Source organism: Cyanistes caeruleus, chromosome 10, assembly GCF_971803275.1.
Source record: "Cyanistes caeruleus chromosome 10, bCyaCae1.hap1.1, whole genome shotgun sequence".
NCBI classification, from domain to species: domain Eukaryota; kingdom Metazoa; phylum Chordata; class Aves; order Passeriformes; family Paridae; genus Cyanistes; species Cyanistes caeruleus.
In genome coordinates this window covers 1281777-1308443 of record NC_141710.1, presented here as the reverse complement: position 1 = coordinate 1308443, position 26667 = coordinate 1281777, and the positions used below count along the sequence as shown (strand labels likewise).

The 26667-nt window shown below is 41.3% G+C and overlaps 1 protein-coding gene across 3 annotated transcripts; it reads right to left on the bottom strand.

Moving 5' to 3' along the window:
* Positions 1–1675: 1675 nt before the first annotated feature.
* Positions 1676–25410, bottom strand: FAM168B (family with sequence similarity 168 member B). Of its 3 annotated transcripts, none has more exons than XM_086843933.1 (7): positions 25048–25410; positions 18551–18631; positions 14623–14706; positions 10386–10528; positions 9258–9435; positions 7925–8054; positions 1676–6632 (listed from the first exon to the last, which is right to left on the bottom strand). In XM_086843933.1, exons 2-6 carry the CDS (start codon positions 18618–18620, stop codon positions 7942–7944), a joined length of 588 nt encoding a protein of 195 aa, XP_086700059.1. In that variant the 5' UTR covers positions 18621–18631; positions 25048–25410; the 3' UTR covers positions 1676–6632; positions 7925–7941. The 3 variants fall into 3 exon arrangements, with proteins under 3 accessions (XP_086700059.1, XP_086700060.1, XP_086700061.1); XM_086843934.1 differs by lacking the exon at positions 25048–25410 and adding an exon at positions 24545–24914; XM_086843935.1 differs by lacking the exon at positions 25048–25410 and adding an exon at positions 24608–24857.
* Positions 25411–26667: the final 1257 nt, after the last annotated feature.

The window sequence follows — 26667 nt, the reverse complement described above, 5'->3', positions numbered from 1 at the left end:
ATATAGCCTGATGGATACTGAAATAAAATCCTGGAGTGCACTTAGCCTCCTACACACGAGTCAGACATTTTATCCATGCAATTCAGCAACACTTACACAAAAAAAAGGTCCCATCTAAATAGTAATGAGTACCTGAGTTCTGACTCCAAGAGAGCTCGCCAATGAAGCTATTTCTGTCACCTGACTTTGTTTACAGCAAGCCCTGAAGTTTAGAATCTAAAGCAAGATCTTAGAAACAGCAAGTTTTGGTTATGCCCATAATTAGTTACAGGAAAACTTGAAACTCAAAATTCCTTGCCCGATTTCTACCAATCACTAACTAACAGAGCAGATACTTTCCTGGAAGATGCTCTGGCTGTTTCCAGGTGTTCAAAGCTGCCCCTAAATGAAGGAGTTCTTATCAATGCATCTGACCTCCACAGCAATTAACCAACTTGTCAGTGAGGGGAGGGTAACACATTAATTACACTGCCACTGCAAAAATCTATCTGGCAAGAGGGAAAAGTCAAACCATTACTGACCCACAGTTTGGCAGTTCCATGGATACATTTAGAACCACCATGAAAGAAACTCAATCTAGAGACTGAAAGAGTTCAGTACCATGTCCTTACAGGTGCTGAATACAGTACCAGGTCATGTTTCACAGCAACAGGAGAAACAGAAGCTGTTCCCAGAACAGCTCCATCAGAATCCTTCTAGCCTGAGCATGATCAGCACCATTCTGAAGAACAGCTTCTCCCTTTATAGCATCCCAGATTTCAGCAACCCACTGGTTGAGGATTATGAATTTTCATTAGCTGCAGTGCTCTCCAAAATACACTCCAAAACCTATCTACCTGTAACATGAATGTAATCCCAGGATAACTGACCAACAATTAGCTCGAGGTAAAACACACTGAAAAAAAAATCTGTCCACGGTATCCCTTGTGCTCAGCTACAATTTTAGAAGCTCAACTACTTAAAGCTACCTGTAGCAATAATCCTGGCAATGAAACACTATTCCTGCAGATTGATGCAGTCACGTTGCACCTTCCTCTTCCACATGTGTTGCTTTTTTCCAGAGGTTACCAGGTAAGTTATTATTTTTGGAGACCTACAATAAATGAAAATAGCCAGTTAGTTCAAGCAGCTTAGTTGTTCCCCCAGAGCTTTACAACCACCCACACACCAAAGAAATAGGATAATTACCCACACTTCACACCTACTCCACTCTTCCTTCTGGGGAACACTCAAGACACTGATTTATAACAGCTTTCTGCTCAGGGCTGTCACCTCTCCAATCAAACAGCACGGGTTTGGTATGAAGCAAATGCTCAAGTATTGTCAAATTTTACATCTGTTCCGTTTCCTTTGTTTTAAGTTATAAAATAAAACCTCTCAAACCCCAGGAAATGTCTCAAAAGGGAACAAGGCAGGGTTGAACATCTTTTCCATACTCTTAGACAGGACAATTAAGGACAGCCGATTCCCCACTGGGGAGCCTTTGCCACTGTGTTCTGTTGGGCATCAAGAAACTACTGAGAAAAGTCACTCATCCCGTATTTCAACATTTTGCTTTGCTTCCATCAATCACCAGTTTCCATCAGCTTGAAGAGTTGAAATGTACCATACTGTTCTCCAGCACAGAATGTTTTCTGGAAGGATGTCACCAAGGACAGTAGGAAAGCAACCACAATAAGCAACACAAGTCAATCTTTATTGAAAACTGAAGTATTAATACATAACAATTCTTGTTACAATAAACGTGCTTTTAAGAATTTAAACTTGAGCTCATCTACTCATTGAATTGCATAAAAAATAAAAAAGTATGAATTTTCACAATTGAACTGGCTCAGAATGGAATCTCCACTCTTTGTGTTGATGCAATAGTTCAATGCAGGAGTGAGTGATGCCTTAAAACTTATTTTGGAAGACAACATTGACCTAAACTTAAAAAAAAGTACCAATACAACTGTTCCTAAGACAGTTTTAAAAAAAGTCATAAAAAGGAAACCTGTGTCTATTTCATAACAAACATGGAGAACTATTACTGGGGCCTCTTATACTTCCTTTGCATGCACTCACTTTTTTAGATCTTAAGACAGGAGGGCAGCCAATAATAGCATCACAATTAAAAAAACCCACTAACAAATCCCTTCTACTTAAAACAAGTCTGTACAGCAGCCAGCTAAAAAAGCTTTCCCAGTTTGCCTGCTAAGTGCCCAAAAGTCACAACCAGTTTAGAAAACTCACGTTCATTTTCTTGATGTTGAAATTTCAGGGCCCATAAATTGTCTAGATTTAAAAATCACAAATGGACCCTTACTACATGTGAAATTCAGATGTTTCAGTGTTACATGCAACCTGCACAAGAAAAGGCTTCTTGTGCCCACTGTTCCTCTTGCCTCTCTGGTGCCTACAGGACACCTTGCCTGCTCTCAGCACCCTGGGCAGAGGCTCCACACTGCCCAGAGCCCTGCCAGCAAGGGAACCAGCTCAACTTTGGGCCAGCCCTGCACAAACTGCCCGACCCTGCTGCAGGAGCTGCTGCCCTGTGCACTTCACCTCCTCACGTGAGGGGCTCTGCAGGAAGCCCAGAGCTGACACAACACAGGATTAGAAACTGACACTTCTTAATGAGAACAAGGTGAGTGAGCTGAAATTACCATGTATTTTACAGCCTTCCCAAAGCCTGGCTCACAGGGCTGAGGAACCTGTCTGGACTGACACGAGCTGGGGCAGGCTGGGGCTGTTTCCTAAGGAACACTGCACAAACACAGCCTGGGCAGCCACGGAGCAGGCACAGCCACGGGCTCTGCCCCACACCTTGAGCACCAGCTGAAGCATCACTATTGCTCATGTTCCTAAGATGGGAGGTGTCACACACACACACACACGGGAATTACCACTCCTGGGATGAGTTTGACCCTAGAGTTAGGTGGTGGTGTCAGACTGATGTGCTTACCTATTTGAGCAAAACCCAAATGAACAGTGTGGAACACTGCTGAAGCACTGGGGAGTGATTCCAAGTCGATGCTCTTTACCCAAGGAGCAGGGAAGTCAGAACACTCCATGGAGAGCAGCCAGTGCTACGTACCCAGGTGTACAGCTCTGCACCATCAGCTCTCCTGACAACACCAGGACACGGTGGTACTGATGGCTGGTGGTTTGCCTCTGTTGCTTGGTTAGCTTTTTCAGTGGATGGAGCAATACAAGGAAGAACTTCAACTAAAATAAAGGATTTTTTCACCTACTGCTGCATCTAAGCATTAAACTTGCATAGTACACTCAGAACAAAGCTTTCTTGAGCAGCATTCCTGCGTGTCCCCTAGAAACTCCAAACAGGAGAGGGTTACAACAAGCAAAAGCAACATCTACTACAGGTTGTTTCTTTTCCTTCCTAGTGTTTAGTTCACCACCACCACACTGACTAGGGCTGTGTTTTTGGTGCCAATTATTAGCCATTTTTCTTTCGCTGCTGCTACATTTAAAAGACATTTTCATCAGCTGTTACTGACATAGGGAATACCTCGGCTTTTAAAAAATACTTTATCTAGACGCAACACCTGAAATTTGAATTTAAAAAAAAAAAAAAATCTTGGACTTCTCTTTGTTATTGCTGCAACAGTTATTTTCAGTTCCAGGTTTATAGTAGTACATTTTTGTTTTTTTGTTTTTTAATCATATAAAGCTGCCATAAAAGTTTTTTTTAAAGAGAAGCTTGATCTGAAATGTCTCTACTGCACTAGCTCTTTTCATTTGCTGAGGAGCTTTAGTGCAAACACATACTGTGTTTTCATTTATAAAGGAATTCTAAATAGGGAATGTTATATAAAAAGCAGGAGAGAATGTTTCATAAGACCCTCACTGTGTAAACGCCTATTTAATGATGTACAGTTTCCCCCACTGCAGTTTTATATCCATGCTTTCTACTATTTGCAACAAAATACCATTAAGATAGTTATATATACACATATTCCCCCGTCCCCCTGCACTGTGCTTTTGGTTACTTTTCAGAACAACTCCTGGAGACAAGCTCCAGCCTCCCAGTAGGATCAGAATCACTCAGGATTGGGAGGTGCAGTACCTTTGAAAAAGGTACAGGTTCTCCCTCCTGGATGAATCCCATAATGCAACTTAGAAAAAAAAGTGCTCAAGTAAGTGAGACTGCCTAAGTGTTATGGAATACTACACAGAGACCAATTCCAAGATGACATTTAGAAATCCTGAAGTTAGAGCAAATATATAGGAAGCTATATTCATTCCTTAACTATTTCTCTACTGCAGCATTCACGGAAGTTCTCTCCTATGACTTTAGTTTGTGGTGATGAGACAGGAGACAGCAAAACTTCCAGCTTGGCCCTCACAGCTCCCCCCAGCACAGCGCTGCTCCAGCCCTCAGCTCCTGGTTAGAACCAGGAGCGCCCTGCGTTGGTGCTCACTGTGCTCTGCCACACCTGACTGATCACAGCTGCAAATCTAACACACAAATGGCAATTGTTCCACACACTGAACAAAGCAGTACAGATTCAACTAAGCTCGTCTTGGATGATTTTCTGCTCCATATAAAAACATATGGAAATCCCTAAGCTGTATTAAGTGCTCATGAGTAAGGTTGAAAGTACTTATTCCAACAACATAGTTATGTTCAAGGCATTAGAAATAAGGGGGCCATCCACTGACAGTGATTCATGCAAAATAAACCTAAACTTTATTAAAAAAAAAAAAAAAAAGGGTACAAAATACAGAGAGTGCTTACTGTAAAAAATAAAGTTACTGAAGGCTCTAACCACCAATGGGGTATGAAGGTACACAAGCCTCTCACCAGGGTAGAATACTGGGATGGCAGCACTAAATCAGCACTGATGCTACCCCAAATCAGCTGCCAAACCTGTACAGGAGCAGAACACCCCAAAACAAAGCATAACTAAGATACACAACTTCAAAAAATTTAATTCTGAATGGAAGTTAACCTACGAGAACAAGACAGCCTGATATACCTCTGTGTAAATGCTTAAAAGGGAACAACATTTTATATCCATTTACTGCATAATTTATTGCAGGCAGAATGTATAAAAAAAATTGCATCTTTCTGGAATTGCAAATCAAACAGGTTTAAGAAGAACCTCGGTTTTAATGTGCAATATTCAAATTTAAAAATTTAAAATCTCCCCCATAACAATTTTGGTATACAAATGGGTTCCAAGGCTAGCCCTTTATCCCCACAGCATTTGCTTTGAGGTACATTAAAAATTGAAATTGCAAGAAAGAATATCACAAATGACTCATTGCAATGAAATGCTAATCTGCAGTCGAGTCTTATTTTACGTGCTTCCAAGTGCAATTTAGGAAGTAAAAAAAAAAGAAAATACTAAGAAAACACATCAAAGGCTGTAACCAACAAATGGCTCCTACTTCAATTACAAATCTTTTCATGAAAAAAACCAAAACGAAACTGCTATTTAAACCCTCTATATTCTGGCAGCCCTACTACAGAGTATCCATAGTCTGTACTGCAAGTAGATAATAAGGAAATTGTGTTAAAATGATTTGTTCCCCTTTAACATACTCATCAGGCACACAAGCTTTCCTCAGAATAACATGCAGCTGAACTCTGTTGCAGAAAGCCCTTGCACTTTTTTAGTTTCTGGAAAGCAAGCTGGATCAACTGCACATACGTTTTCAACTGACTACAGCATTCTTTAGGAAAAACAGCACGAATTTGCTCAACTGAGAACTAAAAAAAAAAGGAAGTGTTTTTCTATCAGTCTGTGTGGCAGTCTCACTTTGACACATCTTGCATTATCTGAAAGATAGTACAGGATAGAAATCTCCCCAGGACATGCTATTCATTCTGCAGGTGATATCACCTCCTACTACTCCTAAGAGCCAGTTTTGCCTCAAGGAAATTTGCCTTATTTACTGGCACACACAGCATTACCTTTGTCATTTCATTCTGATCCTTAAGAACATCTGTATAACACTGATTCCATACAATGAAAATGAAAAGGTATGAAGTAAACTAATGGTGTGCGGGATGTCTACAGCTTGTCTGACTCATTTTCCAGTCGCTCCAATTTATTAGCTGAATTTGAAAAGAACACCTCACTTAAACAAAAATATGCCCCTTTTAAACTGGCAACTCCATCAACCTGAAACAGGCTGAAGCACTCATCTGATGTACCTTATGGTATTCTAGAAACTCACTTTCATGATTCTACCTTGTCAGACCCTGCATACATTACAACAGTGCATTAGTGATACAAGTTGTAAAATACTTTTCGGTTCCTTTGGATTTGCATATGATGGTTTTTGCATCAGTCACTGCAGGTAGATTGAGCAAGCTTTGTTTTTGTGTTTTAACATGCATTCAACTAGATATGGATCAGAATAAATTTATACTCCCTTTTTATCATTATAATTAGCTAAAAAATTGCAAGACAGTCCACAAAACAGGATTTGCTTTAAGACTAACTGCTGGAGTTCCAAGATGTAAGATATGCAGCACTGGAAAATCTTCAGTGATCAGGAATTAGTAGTGTTTAGCCAAGTGTTGAAAGCATTCAGAAGGAAAGTCCTGGTTGGAGGCATGAGGGCTTCAGCACCAACTTTTAAACCTCAATTTCTTGATTGCATATCTCCCATCTTTAAACCTACATTAAGAGGGGGAAAAGAGTGGGAAATACTCTCAGTTAGGTGAAATATTATTTGAGTATGGCAGATCACACTAACATTCCATGCACCACATACACCAAAAAATGCTAAGTGTTAAATAGTATTACCCTAGCACTTATCCTGCCACCTGCCACCTTCTAGGGCAGGAACACACTACATGGACTTGCTCTTGTCATGTCCAGTCCAGCTTTCTGTCTGCACCACTGTTGTTTTTAATGTAGAAGATGCAATATTAAGTAGGTATTTTGTGCTGAATTTAATACCAGCAGTTGTGAGTTTATTCCCAGCATAATTTTCACTTCTTATATCCATGTAATGTGAGACTCTTGGCTGAAATACTTCATGAGAAGCATTTCAGATCATTTCAGACAGCTGTGTAGCATCACAGCAAAATGAGAAATGGCTGCTACATTACTAACTCAAAGGGAATGGCCACCTGCAATCTCAGAACTCTGTACTTCTAACTGCTGAAACAGAAATCCAGAGAAAATTAAAACAAAGTTAACTTTTGTCATAAACTAAATGGACTAAAAGTGAAAATTTCAAGTTCAGTTGGTCTGATAAGTCATTACTTCAAATGAAGCTGTTTTCAACTTATGCTAAAAATAACCAAACAGAAGTGGGTATCACAAAAACATTAGTCCTTTGTGTCAGTTTGACACAAATTACACCCCCAAAATCCATCCCACTTTATAGCAGATTTCAAAATGAAACTTCTTTTCTTGAAACCCACAATCTAAATTTTGGTTCACATTAAAAATGCTTTTTTCATGCTGACTGCATGAAGTACGAACTGATACTTACCTGAAGCAGTATTAATGTATGAAATTATCTCATGGTTATGTTTTAGCAGCTTGTGAGGAATAGTCACCATCTGAGCAAGGCAAAACACCTTGCCTACGTATTTAACCAATCACAGATAATTTGACTACAAAGTTAAATTCATTCAGTCAGTAATCACAGTACTGCTGAATTCAACAATTACCAATGATTGCAAAATACTGAATACATTTAATTCCTGATGTATTTTAATAAGGCCAACTTAAGGCTCATTCTTTCATATTTGACAATCTTGCATCATGAAGATGATTCAGGACTTGTGAAGACACAGACCACTGAAGAAACCCCAGTAGGATTTGAATATTCCTGCTCAATTAGAACACTGCAGAAGCAATCCCACCCCACCCATTGCTTACAATCTGCAAAATGTCCCCAAAAGAACCTGAAATGCTTTTGTTGTTAGAGATTAACTGTTTTCAATGCAACTTACACTGACTGCCAGGATGATCACCACTGTGGGGGCACATAACTATAGGTTGGTGTTCCTGGAGCCCGATACGTGGGCATAGTAACTGGATGAGGGGCTACTGGAGTTGGGGAATGAGTTGTCAACAAAGTACCTGGAATGAAGAGAAGTTTTTCAGTAAGTAAAAATTCTAGTAGAAAGGAGAAGAAGAAGGGAAGAAAAAAAAAAAAAAAAGGAAGGGGGAGAAAAACCCGAATAATTTTAAAGACAATTACATCTTGCTCATCCACAAAATTACCAGTATAGTTCTGCATTCCAGTCCCAATCTTCTTCAAACCTTTATGCCAGTGGGGATTTTAGCCCAGTGGATTTTTAGGCCAATGCATACAAAGATATTCATTACTCAAAAATAGCAGTAGCAGAAACCCTGCAACATAAGCAACTCTCCCCACAGCAGGCTTTACATGCCATTAAGAATATTTGATGGTGGAGATAACCTGACTGATAAATCAGAATAAATTAGTTCATGTTTGCATTATTACAGATAGGCTTTTTCCCCATGAATGAAGCTCTAATGTTAGTTCAGTTTGTGACATCTAACTCCTCTAGTTCTGAGGTTTCTCAAACTAAATTGTAACTTTGACAAGATAGAAACCAGAATCTCAAAACAAACTTATGGCTCTTGTTTTTTTTATTTCTAAATTAGCATCCCTTGAGTGAAATGGACTTTTCTTTGTGAGTTAACACCCAGTGAGTAACAAAGCATGACACCTCCTCAGTGAATTATTGGTTAAACACCATTCTCTCCAAAACACTACCACCAAAAGACTGTGGCAACAGGAAGGAGACATCTCCTACCACTTCCCATGGCAGAGGACCTGCAGGTAGTATAAACACATTAAGTGTTGAATCTCAAGACAAAGAAGGTCTGTGATACAAGGGGTGAGCCCAGAACACTGCATTTTCCTCAGCTCTGAGAGGCTGCTGCTTTCAAATGGCATAGTGAAATGCATTGGGAAGAGGAAGTCACACTCTTGACACTGGTATGAGGAGAAACAAAGGGTGCAAGAGTAAGCGATACTCTATACAGATATGAAAAACTGCTGTCCCATAATACTAACCCTGAAAAGAATATGTGGTACCTCCATCCTAAGAGGTGTTCAAGGCACTGCTGAACAAGAAAAAGCCCTGACTTAGCTCACACAGAAGACACACGACCTGCACAAGTCCTTCTGAACTGAATTTCTATGATTCTGTCACGTGCACCTGCAGCATCACATTTTGTAAGGTAGCTGTGCTCCCCTGGGCTCAAAGCAGAGCTCCACAGAGAAGCAGCCCTGGCAGTGAGGGCACCCACCTGCTGACATTGCCATAGTTGTCCCAGCCACCATGCCCATGGTGACCCCGTTCCCTCGGGGCGGCGGGATCGGAGCAGGGTACATGGTTGCTGGCATTCCATTGGGCTGCACGACTGTGGTGTGGTGGATTACGTGGGGTGGTGCTGCATACAAAGGCTGTGTGTAGTAAGTGCCTTGCTGTTGGAGAAAAAACAGTATGTTAAGTAATTACAGTGTATCTGCTGGGAAAGATAAATGACAGCTTCTTTTATAAATGTATCATAAAATAAAAGTATTACTCTAAATGCAATTAATTTACAGAGCACAGGCTGAAACATTTATTGTAACTATTACAATTGTGTTTCACTCACAATTTAACATTTTATCCCTTTACCCATTTAGGATAACATGTGAAGTGGGGACCTTTGTAGATGCTGACTGTACCTTCCACAATATGGGCTCATTTGTCATTCACTCCTTTTTTGTCATTCATTCCTTTTGATCCTTTTCAAATATTAATCCATGACAGAACTTCTCATTCTTTCACAACTTTTTATTCAGTTGCTTTTAGTAAAAGAAGCCAATGTTTTTGGCAAATCCAAGTACACTAAGCAGACTGAATAAAACTTACTACATGCTTATTAATTCTCTCCAGCTACTGCTTATGTGCCAGGTGAGTTCCCACTACACAAAGAAGGCCAACTTTTCCCTAACATACCGGATCTATTGAAGTGTCTTAATTCTACCCTTTGTAATAGTTTTCAACTATCAAGCCTCCCTAGAATGAGACTTGGCAAATCCCTGAAATAGCAACAGAAAGTTTGTAACAAATATTACGAAATTTTTTGACAAAACAAAAATCAGGACATTGGTAGTTACAGGATCCAACACCTTTTGGTAACTGCTGAATTCAGTGTCTCTTCAAAGAGTGAACACATTACCACTAAGTGTTGAGTAACTGTCATGCAAGAGAGGATGTAAAATTGCACACACACTAAATCACTGTATTAAGAATTCTTACTGCAGGCAGCTAAAAATTCTCTCAATGCACAAAGAAGCGAATGTGATGAAAAGTTAAAGAGTTCACAGAGATATTACAGGGAGCACACAGATGCCCACAGAGGAATTCTGTGGCTCTGCCCACGTACCTGTGCATATGGGTTCTGCTGGGGGTAGGCACTTCGGACTGGGTACACAGCAGTCTGGTAGGGGTTCGGTGATGATGAGTACGGCGGCACTGCCCCACTGCTGGGTGAACAGGACACTTTGTATGGGGTGCCTGGTGTGTAACCTGAAACAAAGGCAAATCTGCATTGAAACACTCAGCAGCATGCTGATTCCCCAAGTCAGGCACCTAGAACTTTCATATTTCCCAGCCCCATAAGCTTCATGTGACTACTTGGTGAGTTAGTCCCAATATCCAAGCACAAGTTCTGTCATTTACCTAATACTGGCAACAGTCTGGCAAAAGTATTTGACTGCGTCAACTAAGCATAAAAATGTAATTGTGTGCCTGCACAATTTATATCTCAAGCCTATGGATATGGGGCAAAAAGTGCATTTTCATAGTAACAAATTAAATACCAGGATTTGGAATATCAGGCAGCACCTCTACACAGGAGGACTTGGCACATGTGTCAGTCAATTCTCCACACTCCCAAATCATATTGGCAAAACACAGTAGCAGTCAACTAACTTGCTGTAGGAGATGATACAGCACAAGAGTAAGAATTTCAAAAGCCAGAATCATCTAAAGACCTCATGATGGATTTCAGAGAACAGAGACAAAATCTGCAACCACTCCTTCAACTTACCTTTATTTCAATTTGTTTTTGGCATTTTCTGAACTGGCTAAAATAAACATGAAACGATGTACCTTTAAAACACAAACACTACAAAGTTCAGTGCAATGCAAATTCCACTTGGGAGGCACTTTTTATTTTTTTTTTAGTAGATCTGTAGACACATCCTTAAACATCACTTAAGAATTGTTTTTGTACTACAGTAAGACTTCAGATGCCATCAGAAAGTGGTTGGCATTCCTATTACAAGGCCCCCCAAATCAGCCTGCCTTCGTAAATGTTTGGAACTGTTGAATTTTTACAGAGATAAATGGCAACTTCTGGTTCAGACCCTGCCCAAATACAGCTTTTTCATAATTTCTCCAGCCCTCATCAGACAAGGTCTCAGGTGAGAACAAGGGCTTGAAGGGGCATGGAGGAGATTGTGAGATATATTACACACATATACATCTTTATAATGTTTCTGCATGCTACGCTCCCAAGATTATTCTATGGGCAGAGTAGGAATAAGAACAATTCAGCAGCAGCATCCATCAGTAAAATTCAGGGCAGCAAACAACAGGCATGACCTAGTCTGGAGAAAGCATCAAGGCTTTCTTTTCAGCACAGCCTGTGCTGCTATGAAAAGATCTTGGATCTCATGCAGATCTACCACACAACATCCACAGGTACAATTTATAGTTAGCTAGAATTGAATAAATTAGTACCAGGGCAGTGCAAGAAAGAGCAGATATTTGGTAATTACAGAAAAAAAATGAGACTATCAGAGTAAAGACAGGCTGATTATAAAAGCTGTCTGGAATGGGCTGACTTCAATACAGAGAGAGAACAGATCTGAAGTTGTATAGCAGAGAGAACACTGGCATTTGGGCTGTCAAAAATCAGTCTGTGCAAACAGCATGATGACACATGACCTTCATTCTTCTTGAAAAAGTCTGGGCTTCTTCGCAATTTTGTGACACCCTTCAAACTAAAAGTCATTTAGCTAACAAAGAAATGGGTTCACTTTTTAACAGAATTTTTATCTTTAAAAAAGCTGTACCAGAGCACTTATTCTGAACTCTTGCTTTTAGAGATCCTAAGTATTTCACAGGTCCAGCATGCTGAGGAAGTAACTTCTATTAGTATGGGGAGCTATTTGTGGTGAAAACCCCAGCTACAAAATGCTGAACATGAAGAATCACTACAACCATGTCCTCAGTGAAGCCCACTTTCATTCTAAAAACCCACTGATGCAGCTGCACAGGCTTTCTTTCATTCTTGCAAAGTGGTAAATCTGCACAAGAGGTATTCTGCCATCCCATTTTTTTTTTCCCTCCCTAATACGGAGCAAAGATCTTAACAGTAAATGACAGGAAAAGTCAAAACCACAGTAATTTAATACAGTTACCTATAAAAAAGTACCCTTTTGTAACAGCAGCGGCACAGCACATTCAAATACTGCTGTGTAATACGAATTTACAAAAGCTTTGATTCTACAAACAAGCTGTTACATCAGAAAGGTTAAAAAAGATATAAAAAGATCCCAGCTGTTAGGACAAAGTACTCCAAGTTGTTATCTGCCTGAATTAGAGGTCTGTACATTTTGAACTTTTGTTCACAGCCTGAAGAGCAGCTAAAAATTTAAGCTATTCTTAGTTCTGAAATAAAAGCTTACTTCCCATTCAACAGCAATAAAGACTAACAGCACTTTTAAACAGTAATTTTAAAACAAGTTTTAAATAGTACTTTTAACAGTAATTTAAAAAAAATAATGACATTCAATGACAGTATATAACTTTTATGCATTATGCATCCTTATTGCTTTCTCTTAGAAGTGAAAAGGTTCTTTCTTTGACTTTGATTTATAGCTTGAGATATATTCCAAGATTAATCAACACAAACTAATATTACAACATGATTAAGTCTAACAGGTCAAGAATCTTTGCCAAAATTCCCATGATTTGTTAAAATGATTCCACTCAGCTTGAGCCTGAGCTTCCTGCAGCAGGATTAGCAAACTGCATTCTGTACTGACTGGAGCTACCTTCCATTTACCTGATCCTAGGATCAAAGCCTGCAGCTCCTCCTCAGCACAGCTGCAGGATATATGCAGGGCAGCACAGAAGGCAGTGAAACCGAAGGGTCTGACAGCAATAAAGCAAATAACAAAAGTCCACATGGGGCTCTACCACTCGAGCTAAGAGTTCTACCCTGATGGGAACTGCTCTCCCTTGAACATGGCTCTTGGGGTGAATTCTGTAGCAATCCCATGCAGATGCAAGCTGGCATCCCCAGATATGATACTGGTACACTGGCAAAACCCAGCCATGGGACTGAAGGATTTTTTAGTTTCTGGAACTTGTAACATTAATCTGTTTCCTTACTTTAAATTCAAGGCCAAAGACAAGATAAAGTGTGAGTCTGCACTCACTCTGCCTCTAAGCAGCACACTGAACAGTGACAGAGGTTGTACCAACTGGAATCCCACACAGCTCCAAGGAAAGCCACACATTTTTAACAGGTTCTGCAGGCAAATATTTTAGATGAGTCTTTTGCCTCAGTAATTGCTGCCACACCTGAACAGTCTCCTGGTAGTTAATGAAGTCCATCCCTTACGAACACTGCACTTCACGACCAAGCAAGATTCCAGAGCATAAGCTTCCCAGTTTCAAGCAGTATCCTTTCCTATTGCCATAAATTACGCCAAGGCATTTAGGGGAAATCTTGGTTAAGTGCCACATGTATCGCTGGAAAACTGGCATAATACATGGAAGTGAAAGAGTTCTGAGGATGCCCAGCTCTACCTTAACAAAGCAATGTAAGGAATTCTTCCCTATACAAAATAACCATAGCGAGAATACTTTTGTATCAGATACATGTTTCTGCTTTAAGTGGAAATTAAACACCACCAGCTTCTGGTTTGTTTCAAGGATTAGAACATTAAAATTGTGTTCTACTAGTGAAAGCAGAACTACATAAGAAGAACTTCGGTGAGTGCCTTGTTTTTCCTGACTGTTTTTCCACCTCCCTTTTCCTAAGCTCATCCCATTCCCTTCCTTAAATGACACACATGTAAGTGCAGTAACCGAAGTCCTTGCCCTGCATTCACAATGGTCAATCAGTTTTATCCAGCAACTAGGCTTTCCAGACCATCAGCTTGTGCAAGACAATCTTAAGGGCAGAGAGAAGCTAGCAAGCTGAACTTGGAAAGATATGATTTAAGAAAGGGATGAAGAAGAATAATTTTGAGGACAACAGAAATAAAAACAGGAATCTGGAAATGACCAGAAAGATGCAAAGCAAGCAGAACCATGAAGGAAGCAGTGAAGGGAAATGCAATGCAAACCTCAAGGATCATCTGGAAATACAGGAAAAAACAGCTAAAACCTCAGCTGTTCCCTTCTTGGAAGGTGCATACAGCATGACTTAAGGTTACAATATTTTTAATTTATCAGATGATTCCTTGTGAGTCATGTTCAAGGTAATGTAAAACTTATCCCACGGTACAAGTGCTATTGTGAGCCTTAGAGCCTTTCTTCATTCTTGCTTCTAACCACTTGCAAACGTCAGGTCCCTGCTCTGACATCCCAATTCCACATACCTGTTTGAAAGGTAGGATTTGCTCCAGGATACATGTTGGGGGAATAGGCAGGAGCAGCCGCTGCATAGCCCATTGGGAAGCCAGCTAGAAGAAAGAACATGCCACAGTTATTTTTTAGACTGACTTTACTCTCCAAGTTCTCATTGCACATGCTTTAACTGAGGCAAGCAAACAGCCTTCAATCACACCTCCTCAAATAAAACACTGCAATCCTCTTCTCCCAAGACCCTTGAAGGTGAATGCTAAGTGAAGAGAACACCTATGGTTTCACAAGTCCATTCTCTCTTCCACCCCCTTCCAGCCATCTCCATTGACCAAGTAACTCTTAAATTAGCTGGAAAAGAAAGTTTTGTGTAACTGTTCTGCACTCCTTCCCCCAGTGTGATGTACCAATGATGCCTAAGGATTTTAGCTTTTATATTTTTCATGTATCTGTAATCCTGCAGTTCTTTAGTGTGTAACTCCAAACTCCACACACAGTGTGAGCTGCTGCTTTCCCATTTGGCTCAGACACAGCAATTCCTCTCCAGGCCTGGCAATCAAGGACACCTCACTGCCTCAGGCCTGAGAGATGGAAACAAAAGGGAGTTGGGGCAGCAAACTTGGGGGAAATGAGTTCATTCCCTGAAGCTGGAATTGGAAGATGAACCCCCAATGTGCAAATGGACCAAACTGATAAAAGTGTGAAAACCTGTGACCCATCATCCATTTTTGGGTGTAGCCCCTAGAGGGGCTTTATGTGCCCTATTTGTACCTGAAGGCCCTTCAATAAACAGAACTGCTTTTTATTCCCTTGATTTTGTCTGGCCTCTGTTTTTGGGTAGCCCCTAAAAATACATCACATACCATACTTATCTGAATGGAGTTTTTCACAGAAATAAACCCCTAGAAGTTAGAGTGACTCTGACTCTCCAGATCAGAAATATCTCAGGCAGAAAGTACAAAGCAGTCCAAACTGCTCGCTGAATCTAACACGTACTTGCTACTACACTCAGTACCAAACAAGCTCGCCAGTTTCAGACACACACTGTGACAGAGGTACTGGGAAAATGGCAGTGAAACACTTTTGCACCAGAGAACACTGTGAAATACTCCAGTGTAAGGCACAACACAGCATTAGCAAGAGCTTGTTACCTGAAAGACACAAAGCTTGCTCAGATTAAGTGACATTTCTGAATTAATCATTGCTGTTAGTTTTCCCAAGAACCTATTTACATTATTCAAATCTGTAAAACCAAGTAATGTCTGTATTCAGAAAGATGGCGTTACTACCACATTCTGCTCTCTACATCTAAAGATTTCAGCTCCTTCAGATAAAAGGCAATTAATATTTGCATACCCACTGTCACACTTAAAGCTTACATTTAAACTGCTGCTCAGATTTGAAGGGTTTTTATTTCACTATGAATCCCAGAGTCCTCAGCAATTACTCCCAACAGTAAGAATTACTTAGCTCAGGGCCATATATGCTAACCCAGTTCTGTAAAGCACTCTGTAAACATATCAAGTGACATACACTTGGCACTGCTATTAGGTGGTCAGCATGGAGAACACTAAGAAAAGCCTTAGGCATAAAAACCAAAGTTAAAAATAACATATCCAAGTAGTAACAACTTTTCAGAGTTTTCAAACTCACAAGCTGCTGGTGAAAAGCTTTAGTACAGCTTCATTCAAACACACTACACATCTGCAACAGATGTTGGGAATCATTTTCAGTCCTTTCTTTCTTCACAGCTTTAGCTGCACTGTGGAGCACTCTGAGCTACTCAAGAAACAGGTCATTTGTGGAAAATGTAACTACAACAAGCAGCAGGTTTTAGCTTCTGTAAGGAACTTCCATCCATATGAGAACATTTGAATATTGATTTCTTGCTGCTGTAAAACTATCCAACAGCCTAAAATAGGTGTAGTATAATATAAACAGTTATGAAATATGCAACAGCTTTAGAAACACGTTGCCTTTCAGTAATGCATTCCACCTACTGCTGTGTTCCTCACTTTCCATTACCATGCAACCCATGTAAATGCAATGATCCTGAGTGGAGAATCTGCAGCTTTTAAATTAGGAGAAGCAAAGGGGGACTTAGTCATGAAACATTTTTAAAAAAAATCCTAAAATGCAAGTCTACTTTTCATTTAGAGAATGTGCTTTGTATTTATCCCACAGTCTCAAAAGCCTGGACCAGGCAACTCAGCAAACTACCTAATGGTGTAACACATTATTGACTGAGCTGAATTTAAGGGTCACAGTTGTGTGCACTGACCAACTGACTGCTGGAAAGAAGAATTCTAAGTAACCACATTGTAGCATGACATTTAAGGCACTTCTGTAACAATTCTATTTCAATTCCATATATTTTAGTTACGAAGACTGGCAAATATAAAGCACTAATATAATTTAATTTATAATCTAATATTTATAATAGAAGATCAGAGATTGTAACGTTGTTTAAACTGCTATTTATGAATCTACAATAGTATTTTTCCCTAAATAAATTAAGGTACTACTTGGTTTAGTATAGACAAGAGCCTCAATGCAATATGTAGATGCTTGTAAGTACAAATCAAAATCTGAGATTATAAAATGAACAGAGCTAAAAATATGAAGTTATATTAAAATAATCCATAACAATCTTTATCTAAAGCAAAAGAAAGGCTGGAAAAAGCAATCTATTTTAAGTACAGAAATAACTGCCCCATACATTATACATTATATTAATTACTAAGCCTCTGCTGTTTGATTATAATAAGATTACTACAGCCTTTGCAACTCAGACAGTTACAAAGAATAAAAGCATCCTGCAGGTTACATAGTATCAGCTTAACAATTTATTGCTGCACCATTCCAGTCACTCAACAGACTTAAAAACATTTCAACACATTTTGTGTTTCCCTTATAAATATCACAGAAATCATGGAAGGTACACTGGTTGAGAAACATTAAAAGCAAAAAATAAAATTAAAATGTTTTTGAGACAATCAAGCCAATAAAGAGAATTCATTTATGTATCACTATTTAAAAGAGGAACAGAGAAAAGTAGAACAGGAAAACAGAAATTCTAGTGCATTACCCAAGGTGAAAAACAGATTTAAGAATGGTAAATACCAGTAGGAAAATACAGTACAGCTACCAAGAATATAAACAATTTCAGCACAGAATAATTTCTGCCTCCCAACACAGACATCAACTAAATCACAAAACAGCCTCCCTGTAAAAGCTAAAGAAGTTTAACTTCTTATGAAATACAAAGCTGAGCAGAAAAGACCCTGGAGCCTCTCCCAGGATGGAAACTCCCTTCTGTAAGAGATAAGAGAAAAAAAAGACAGCAACAAGACATGCTGCTTGAAATGTCTCCCAGAGGCACACAGGCTTCTCTTCAGTCTTCCTGAAAAGTTCTGTCCAAATCTAATTTTGTCTCATCCAACTTTTAGACTATAGAGACATTAGAAATGAAGCCTCCTTGCACGTACATTAAGAGATGAGGGGGGAAGAAAACCTCATAAGAAACTTTAAGTCAATGAGAAGCAGATAAAACAAGAAATTAAATGTATTTCTGTTTCAAAAACATTTTTGGCCATTTTCTTCATCCCACCTTTGATGCCAGGCTTTGGGCAGTCAGAGAACAGACAGTATGAACAAGAATTAGAGGATAGAAAGGTTAACAGTGCCAGTCAACTGGCAGCAGAAATAGATTGCCTCCTCTTCTTGCAGGGCGTAATTATTAGAACTCCTAAAATAAGCTGCATTGGAAGAGATACTGAAGTTAGAAATGTAACAGAAAAAATAACACCACTCTTTTTAAATTTAAAAGCAACCTCATCCCAATCCCAAAACAGATTTACATGAAGGCATTCATCAGGGATTATTTCTTTTTGACCCTATGCAAAGAGCAGCATAACAAACTCATCAGAAAACAGAGTTGCTTACCTGGATAACCAATTCCTTTGGCATTTGCATAGGGAACCCCAGAAGATCCAGGGCTATACACAGGATTCATGATTTCAGTAACTGAATCAGGAAATAAAGAAAGAGAAAATCAGTATTTACTTAAGTATAGGGAAAGCTTGAAATCTCAGTAACTGTGGTGGAACCGGAAACTGAGGAAACATATTAGAAGAAAATGTAACAAAAGCAGTAATTCCACTACTTCTCAATATTAAAGCTGTAGCTACAGGCAGGAAAGAATCACTGCAGGAAGAAGTTTCAAAGTGTCCCAACCCTCAATCAGCTCGAGAATGTCTCAGGAATGAAACATTCCTGTTGCAGAGCATGCTTTCAAAATATTTCCAGAGCTCCCCTGTGGTGCACGATCCAAACCCACTGCAGGGGTTTGTCCTTGTTGGACTTCTCTCCTGGTGCCACTGTCAATCACTCAGCATCTCCCTGCCATTTATCAATCACTCAGCATCTCCCTGCCATTTATCAATCACTCAGCCTCTCTCTGCCATCTATCAACCTTGCTTTCTTCCCATTTTTCTTGAAGCCTCTAGTCAAGGGATGCAAATACTTATGGTCCATTCTTACTGGCACTTTGAGCCTGGCATTCCAGTCCTTTACCAGCACTAAATTATCAAACACCCAACTACTATAGAAGAAAGTGGCAAAAGGCTGTGTATTCAGACAGCCAGTCCACATCTCTTTCTTTCTTTACTTCCTGCCAACCTGCCAACTTCTTCAGAGCTATGACAAGCTGACAGTCGTGTCCAGTCACTGCTGAATGATGCATTCACACAAAACCCAGATTCCTACAGCCAGCATCACCCACAGGAATAAAACCAAACCCTGTTTTAAAAAGAACCTTGTATGCAAACACCAAGGAAAATAAAATTGCATTGAAGATGTTTCTCAAGTGCCTCATACAGGAATACTGTTCACAACTACTGTTACAGTATTTTAGAAAAAAAATCTTCATATTTAAAGCTCAGTATCTTCAACCATCTGACTTTGTGCATAGATAGATAGATAGGTAGATAGATAGATAGATAGATAGATTTACCATTTCACAGGGGAGGTTTATGTTGGATTTTGAATATTTGATATTTGAAAAAGATTCTTCCTCCAGAGGGAGGCTCCCCAGGGCATGCTCAAAGCACCAGGCCTGACACAGTTCAAGGAATTTTTGAACAATATTCTCAGGACATGGTGGAATTCTTGGGGTGCTGTGCAGGGTCAGGAGCTGGACTGATTACCTCATGTGTCCCTTCCAGCTCAGGACATTGTATGATTCTTCTTGCAAGCACCCAAGACAGAAAGGCAACCCTATGAAACCAGACTTTCTTACTAACAGCTAATAGCTGACACTTGAGAACCTCCTCTTCTACAGCTCGAGATGCTGCCTTACTTAAACCAACTGGGTATTAAGCAGTTAAACAGAGTTTAACGAAATTTTGTAAATAAGGTTTATGAAACAAGGAAGTTTAATGACACATGCACTACCCTAGTTACAGAATATGTTAGGCAGGAATCCAAGTGGAGTTTATCAGCATAGCTGCACTGATAAACCTATGGTGAGTCTATAAAGCATAAATAGTTTGCTTTTTAAAGGAACACTGAAACCAGCTCTGTGCCAAGAGAATTAGCAGCACCTAGTACACGACAGATATAAAATAGCCATTTGTGTAAAATTATTAATCAGTAAATGTTGTCAGAAAGTTTATAATCAGGTTTCACAAAACACTCCAAGTGTATATATGAGAATTACAAGATTCACCAGTTTCTTGGGCTTCCTCTCCTCACTCTCCAATAAATACTAACTTACACAGAATTGCGTTTTTCATTCAGATTCATATGTGATTACACATCAAGAAAACAGAATCCAGTGAGTTACAAACCAAACAAGCTGCCATTTACATCGCTTAGTATGAATAAAGTTCCCCAGAGCAGCATGTTTTAATCACTTGACCCACATCAAGCACCATTTGAAACAAATCTCTTTGAAAATGTTCTACAGCAAGCTGTACTTAGAGTATAAAGTGCTATATTCCACTGAAGCCCTGTGGAGTTTTAGCAGCATTAACTCTGTGCCATAATCAACAGGTGTATTTTGCTGGAGCAGTGTTTTCTTTTAGCAAGGCTGCTCTTTTTCTCCCATACTTTCTTCAGTGTATCCTCTCTAAAGTACAACTCTAACTTAACTGAAAACTTTCAGTCTGTTCCCTTTACACCTCCCTGCACCTTCTTCTCATGTGCATTTCTGCTACTCTTTCAATGTTGCTTTTGTATCACTTTGTCTCTAAATTTACAAAGTGCTTAGGGGCTCATGCTTCACTTTGGTTTCAGCATTCCCAAGTTATGGGGTTAAAGTCTTAAGGAGATGGATAAACCTTTTCACTCAAATAACACAATGCTCTCTCACACCCTCATATCCTACAAATGTGCTGCTCCTCCTTGCAGTCCCTATGGCAATTAGGAGAAAAGACTCTGGTCTATTCTATAGAAGATTCTATTCTGAATGGCAGTGAACAAAACGAGAACTGTGAGGTGGAAAATCAGCAAGGGCCTTATGTGAATATTTAGGCAAAAATCCCAACTATTAGAAATATTAGTAGACAATGACTGCAGAACAACACATGGACGTACACTATAGGAAATGACTTAAAGAGAAGCCACACAAAAATGAAGAGGTAGAGAAAATGGATAGAAAATGTCAGACAACACAGACTTGATCTCAAAGGAAGTACAGACAGAGAGGAACTTCACATTAGAAGGGGGAAAAACCCCTTTGACACTGGTAGCCTCAAGCTGTTCATTTGGATCCATGCATCCAATTTCACATGTGTACACATACACAAATTAATTCAGCTTTGGTGGGACAGGGATGTACTTTTATCACTCCTGCTTTCACCACTGACAGACAAGGCAGAGCCATCAGCCCACACAAAGTGCTTGTGGTCTGTAACGCACACAAAATGCCAGACCACTTCTAATTAAAAATAATTATTTTCAGGTCTTCTCTGGAGGACCCAACATGTGTAAGTATAATTATGTAGTATTACCCAGTGGTTGCAATCATCCCACTCTTACCATAATTTTACTTGGAAGAGCCTCTGTAATACTGAGATGTGGAACCTTGCAGTCCACTTTCCTGGAATGCTTCAAGTCCACATCAAAGACTAGGGAGGAATGGCATAAAAGGAACCCAAAGAATTCCCTGTCTTTCAACTGCTTTGTTGGCATTCCCTCCAAAGCATTCTCATGTTAATGAATATGCAAATAAGTGTCTACAGTGCATCATCTGTATATAAATTGCACAGAGCTAACTGTATATGAATTACTCTTTCAGCTGAAATGAAGGCAATCATACTTATTAAAGATGTTCTGATTAAAGACTGCACAAGGATGCTGGGAAGTGAAAACCTTCACCTTTCACTCTTGCCAATGCCACGCAATCAAACTCAGTTTTCATCAGGGCTGTTAGATCTCATCCTGATACAGATACCAGGACAACCATCCTCCTCTTAAATCCATGTTTTTGGAAGCTGAGCACAAAGGCCAACCACTGCTAATGCTGAAGCTCTAGCACTCCCAATTGGATCTGTTCTGCACACAACTTTTCCTGCTACACTCAGAACAAGCATGTTTCTAGGAAACTGCTTTTAAAAATCATTTCACAGAGATGAATGTAAAAACCCACAGATCAATGCAAACACTGTGAGACAAACTGCATATTCCTTTGCAACACATGTATTTTCTTACTCCTGATTTTCAAAGTTGTGAAGGAACTCTACCAGAATAAGATCTACCAAATGTGACTCGGTGCTCTTCTTATAACAATTCCATCACGAGAGTTGGGGAAGAATCTCCAAATACCTTTGCTAAGGCACACTGCTCTGGTCCAGTAACGTTTTCCTTCTTGGCTCTTAAGCAGACTCACACACACTAAGTCATCGTAACATTGATCCATTTTGGAGCACTATCAGAACGCCATTTGCCATGAAATTGTACAAATGACCTAGTTTCCACATACTGAGTTACTTACCGTCTTAATAAAGCTCTACATTTTACCCCTTTGACTTCCAGTCAAAGCATAATACAAGTAAAATACATAAGTGCCTGGTAGTAAAAGAAGTAATTTCCACTGCTAAGTAACAAAGAAAACAGTTCATGATGCTTCAGCTCTTCAAATAACTGACAAAGTCTCAGTCATGCTATGTTCTGTTAAAACTTCAGCCACCAAACAGCCCATTTGATGCAAATCCAAGACCAAATAACAGGCACTTTTCTCACAATTAGTTTAAAAAAAGGGGGCTCATAATATAAAGACCAAGGCAAGGCATCCCATGCTGTACTGGTTGGTACTAGCATGTAGTACTTAAATTTCTTCCATTTGTCTAAAGACCTCAGAGAAGGTCACTGGATTTTCCCAGGAAGGAGGAAAAGCCTGTTCAGGCGAAGGCAGGGGTTTATGGTAGCCCAGGACAGCAGGCAGCTGGAATCAGTGCTCACACAGAACTGCCATGCAGCTGGCAAGCAATCCCTGCACTGGGACTCCTCACTAGGCTAGAGCAGATAAGCTGGCTGTCAGGATTCTGGGCTCTGCTGGAGGATTTTTTGGATGAAGGACTGCTAGTTTTGCATCTATCAGCCTGAGAGAACTGAGACACGTCCCCAAATGGCCAAGACCAATTCCAGTGCAAGGAAGCAAGCAGGACTGGACAGTGACAGGACAGACTGAGGCTGCAGAAGCACAGCCTGGAAAAGGACAATTAACAACTCTGCTCAAAGTTCACACATCAAGTAAAATACAAAGCTGGAGCTCCCACTCCCATGCAAGTCTTCCTCCCCTGCATGAGCTACAAGACATTGTCATACAGAAAGAATAAAACACCTCCAAGCACTCTGTTTTGTTTGCATGCCTTGTTTTTTCCTAAGGCTAAAAAGAAGAATGGAGCAGTTCAGGTTTTTTAATCTTTTCCAGTGAATACAACTCTCCCCTGTAAGCCTGATCTACCAAGGGTTAGGGTTTTTTTTTCCTATATAAAATACACATACATTAACACCAACACTACTTGTACTCAGTGTCAGTAAGGACAGAGACAACAGGATTATATGTGAAAGACTCAGTTTCATATGTCATTCACAAAAAGAAAACCTCCACAAAAAACATAATACTAAGCTCCTGCTTGTGATCCAGCTTTATTTGTACCCCAGAACATTATCAAAACCCTATTTTCTTCAAAAAATCCCTTCTAATTTACGGAAATATTAAACAAACTGCACAATATTTCGCAAAGTCTGCAATTTCTGTTGTTGCTATGGCACAAGCAGATAGAAGTTGCCAGCTCAAATCCCCGCATCTCCTGTATAACTTTGAATTTGTGGGTATTCTCATCTCAAACAAACAAGTCCTCAAATCACCGAGTCCTCACTTTAAGAATCATAGAAGTCTATCTACTGCCAAATTCAGGGGAAGTTAATCAACTACGAGAAACAGAGAAAAAAAATCAAATTGTAGGAATATAATTTCACTACACGAAGGAATTGTATTTAGAACTTTTTAGTTAAGCCCCAGAGTTTTGCTTCTTCCTAAAATCCTATAAAGCATTTTTTCATTAAATTAGTTTTCAATTTATTCCCTACTGCCTTCTGAAATAACACGAAACTGTTGCAAACCACAAAGAACACAGAATTTCCAAAAGCCTCCTCTTTTTCAGCCTCAGAGTTAGAGTGTGGAATTACCACCCCAAACGCGCAGAGAAAGGGTGCGTTCTACGAGCGTGGAAGTTTTATGGCACTGACAATTATACATCTTGCAGCAAAATCCCATCAGAGCAGACAGAAAGTCTGCTCACAGGAGGTAACACGCACACTGCGATTCAACATTCAAGAACAAATCAAGTCCAGCTCTTCTGCCCCTGAGAGCCGGGTGTCTGCCCTCCTCGAATCCTTGACTTTTTACCTTTCTCAGAGCATTGATCTCACCATTTGACTGGGGTTTATACGGCTCCAAACGATGTAGAAAAGCACTGCAAGGCCCGTTTGTACCTTTTTTATCTGTGCCCCACCAGCGGCCACCGAGGAGCGGGATGGGCTGGCTGCCCGCAGCTCACAAAGGTACGGGGCACACCGCACACACGGCCCCACACCGCGCCCGCACGCAGCTGCAGCCGCCGCTGCCATCGCAGCCGGCCGGAGCCCTCATGACGACACGCTCAATTTTTACCAAGTTCTCAGCCGGACGATGCCGCGCTGCCATCGGCGAGCGGCGCCGCCGTGGCCCGAGCGCGTCCCGCCCGGCGCGGGGGCCGAGGCGCGGGAGGCCGCGGGCCCTGCGCAGGTACCTGTTACGGCCGGAGCCCCGCGGCCCCAGGCGGTGCCGCAAGTTCCCCTCCGCCGGCCGGGCCCCGCGGCCCGCACCTGCCCCGGGATGGCGGCGGGCCCGGCGTCCCTCCCCGCGTCCCCCGGCGGGCCCGGCCCGCACTCACCGTGAGCGGCGGCGCTGCGTACGGGCGGCGCGGCGGGCGCTGGCTGCGGCCGTGCGTGCGGGTGCCCGCGCCTGCGTGGGTGGGTGCGTGCGCGGCCCCGCGGGCACGGCACAGCACGGCACGGCACGGGAGGGGGCGGCCGCTCCGCGCCGGCCGCACCGTACAACTGCGCACCGACCGCCCTGACGTCACTTCCGCCCGCACGGGGCGGGGAGGCGGTCACGTGCGCGGAAGGCCCTGGGCACGTGACGCGGCGGCCATGGCGGGCGGGGTCAGCCCGGCCCGGCCCTTCAGCGGCCTCAGCTGTCGCGTGTGGGGCTGCGTTTGCTGCTGGGGGGAATCTCCGCAGTCATTGTGCTCGCTCTGAGAAAGAAAAATACTGCTGCGTCTGCGGAGTGTTTTAATTGCACGTTTTAGTATCCTACGGAGCCTTGCTGGAGTCTGTCCCGCTGCATAATTCCCTTAAACCACCTGTCAGCGCAGCTCGATGTCACTTTCCTCAGCTTTTTATAGATGCATAATACAAACCAATTGCCATGTGGCACAACAGCTTACGGTGCAGAAAATTGGGCTGTCTGATACAATTCTGGAAGTCCCATCTAGTTTTCACATCTATTTTTTAAAAGAAAAATCCTGCTCCCATGAAAACAGCTCCAAGTCCTATGGAAACCATGGCTCGGGAAGAGTAAAGAAGTTTTTGACCCGCTCCTTTCAGGGGTGTGCAGTGCCCCTCCTGCAAGGATCAGGGACCTCTGCCGAGGAAAGAGCGGCAGAGCCAGGAGCGTGAAGGTCTGTGAGCTACAACTTAGGGAAAAGAGGGGTGGATGGATGATGGATGGATGGATGGATGGATGGATGGATGGATGGATGGATGATTGATGGATGGAGGATGGATGGATGGATGGATGGATGATGGATGGATGGATGATGGAAGGATGGATGGATGATGGATGGATGATGGATGGATGGATGGATGGATGGATGATGGATGGATGATGGATGGATGATGGATGGATGGATGGATGATGGATGGATGGATGGATGATTGATGGATGGAGGATGGATGGATGGATGGATGGATGGATGATGGATGGATGGATGATGGAAGGATGGATGGATGATGGATGGATGGATGGATGGATGGATGGATGATGGGATGATGGATGGATGGATGATGGATGGATGGAGGATGATGGATGATGGATGGATGGATGATGATGGATGGATGGATGGGTGATGGATGATGGATGGATGATGGATGGATGGAGGATGATGGATGGATGGATGGATGGGTGATGGATAGATGATGGATGATGGATGGATGATGGATGGATGGAGGATGGATGGATGGAGGATGGATGGATGATGGATGGATGGTTGATGGATGGATGGATGGATGGAGGATGATGGATGGATGGATGGATGATGGATGGGTGATGGATGATGGATGGGTGATGGATGATGAATGGATGATAATGATGATAATGAGGATGGATGGATGGATGGATGGATGGATGGATGGATGGACTAAACAGCCCCTCCAAGAGTGCCAGCAGCCCACTAAGGCACTCCTGACACTGTGGGAACACCTCCTTAAAATCTCTGCTCCAAACAGTTTTT

Bases quoted from the DNA above. Each gene is read 5' to 3' on its own strand.
- FAM168B (XM_086843933.1), bottom strand. From the start codon at position 18,620: ATGAATCCTGTGTATAGCCCTGGATCTTCTGGGGTTCCCTATGCAAAT. The intron at 14,707-18,550 runs GTAAGCAACTCT...TCTTTCTTCTAG, and splicing joins CAAAGGAATTGGTTATCCAG to CTGGCTTCCCAATGGGCTAT. The intron at 9,436-10,385 runs GTACGTGGGCAG...TTTCTCCAACAG, and splicing joins AGCAGAACCCATATGCACAG to CAAGGCACTTACTACACACA.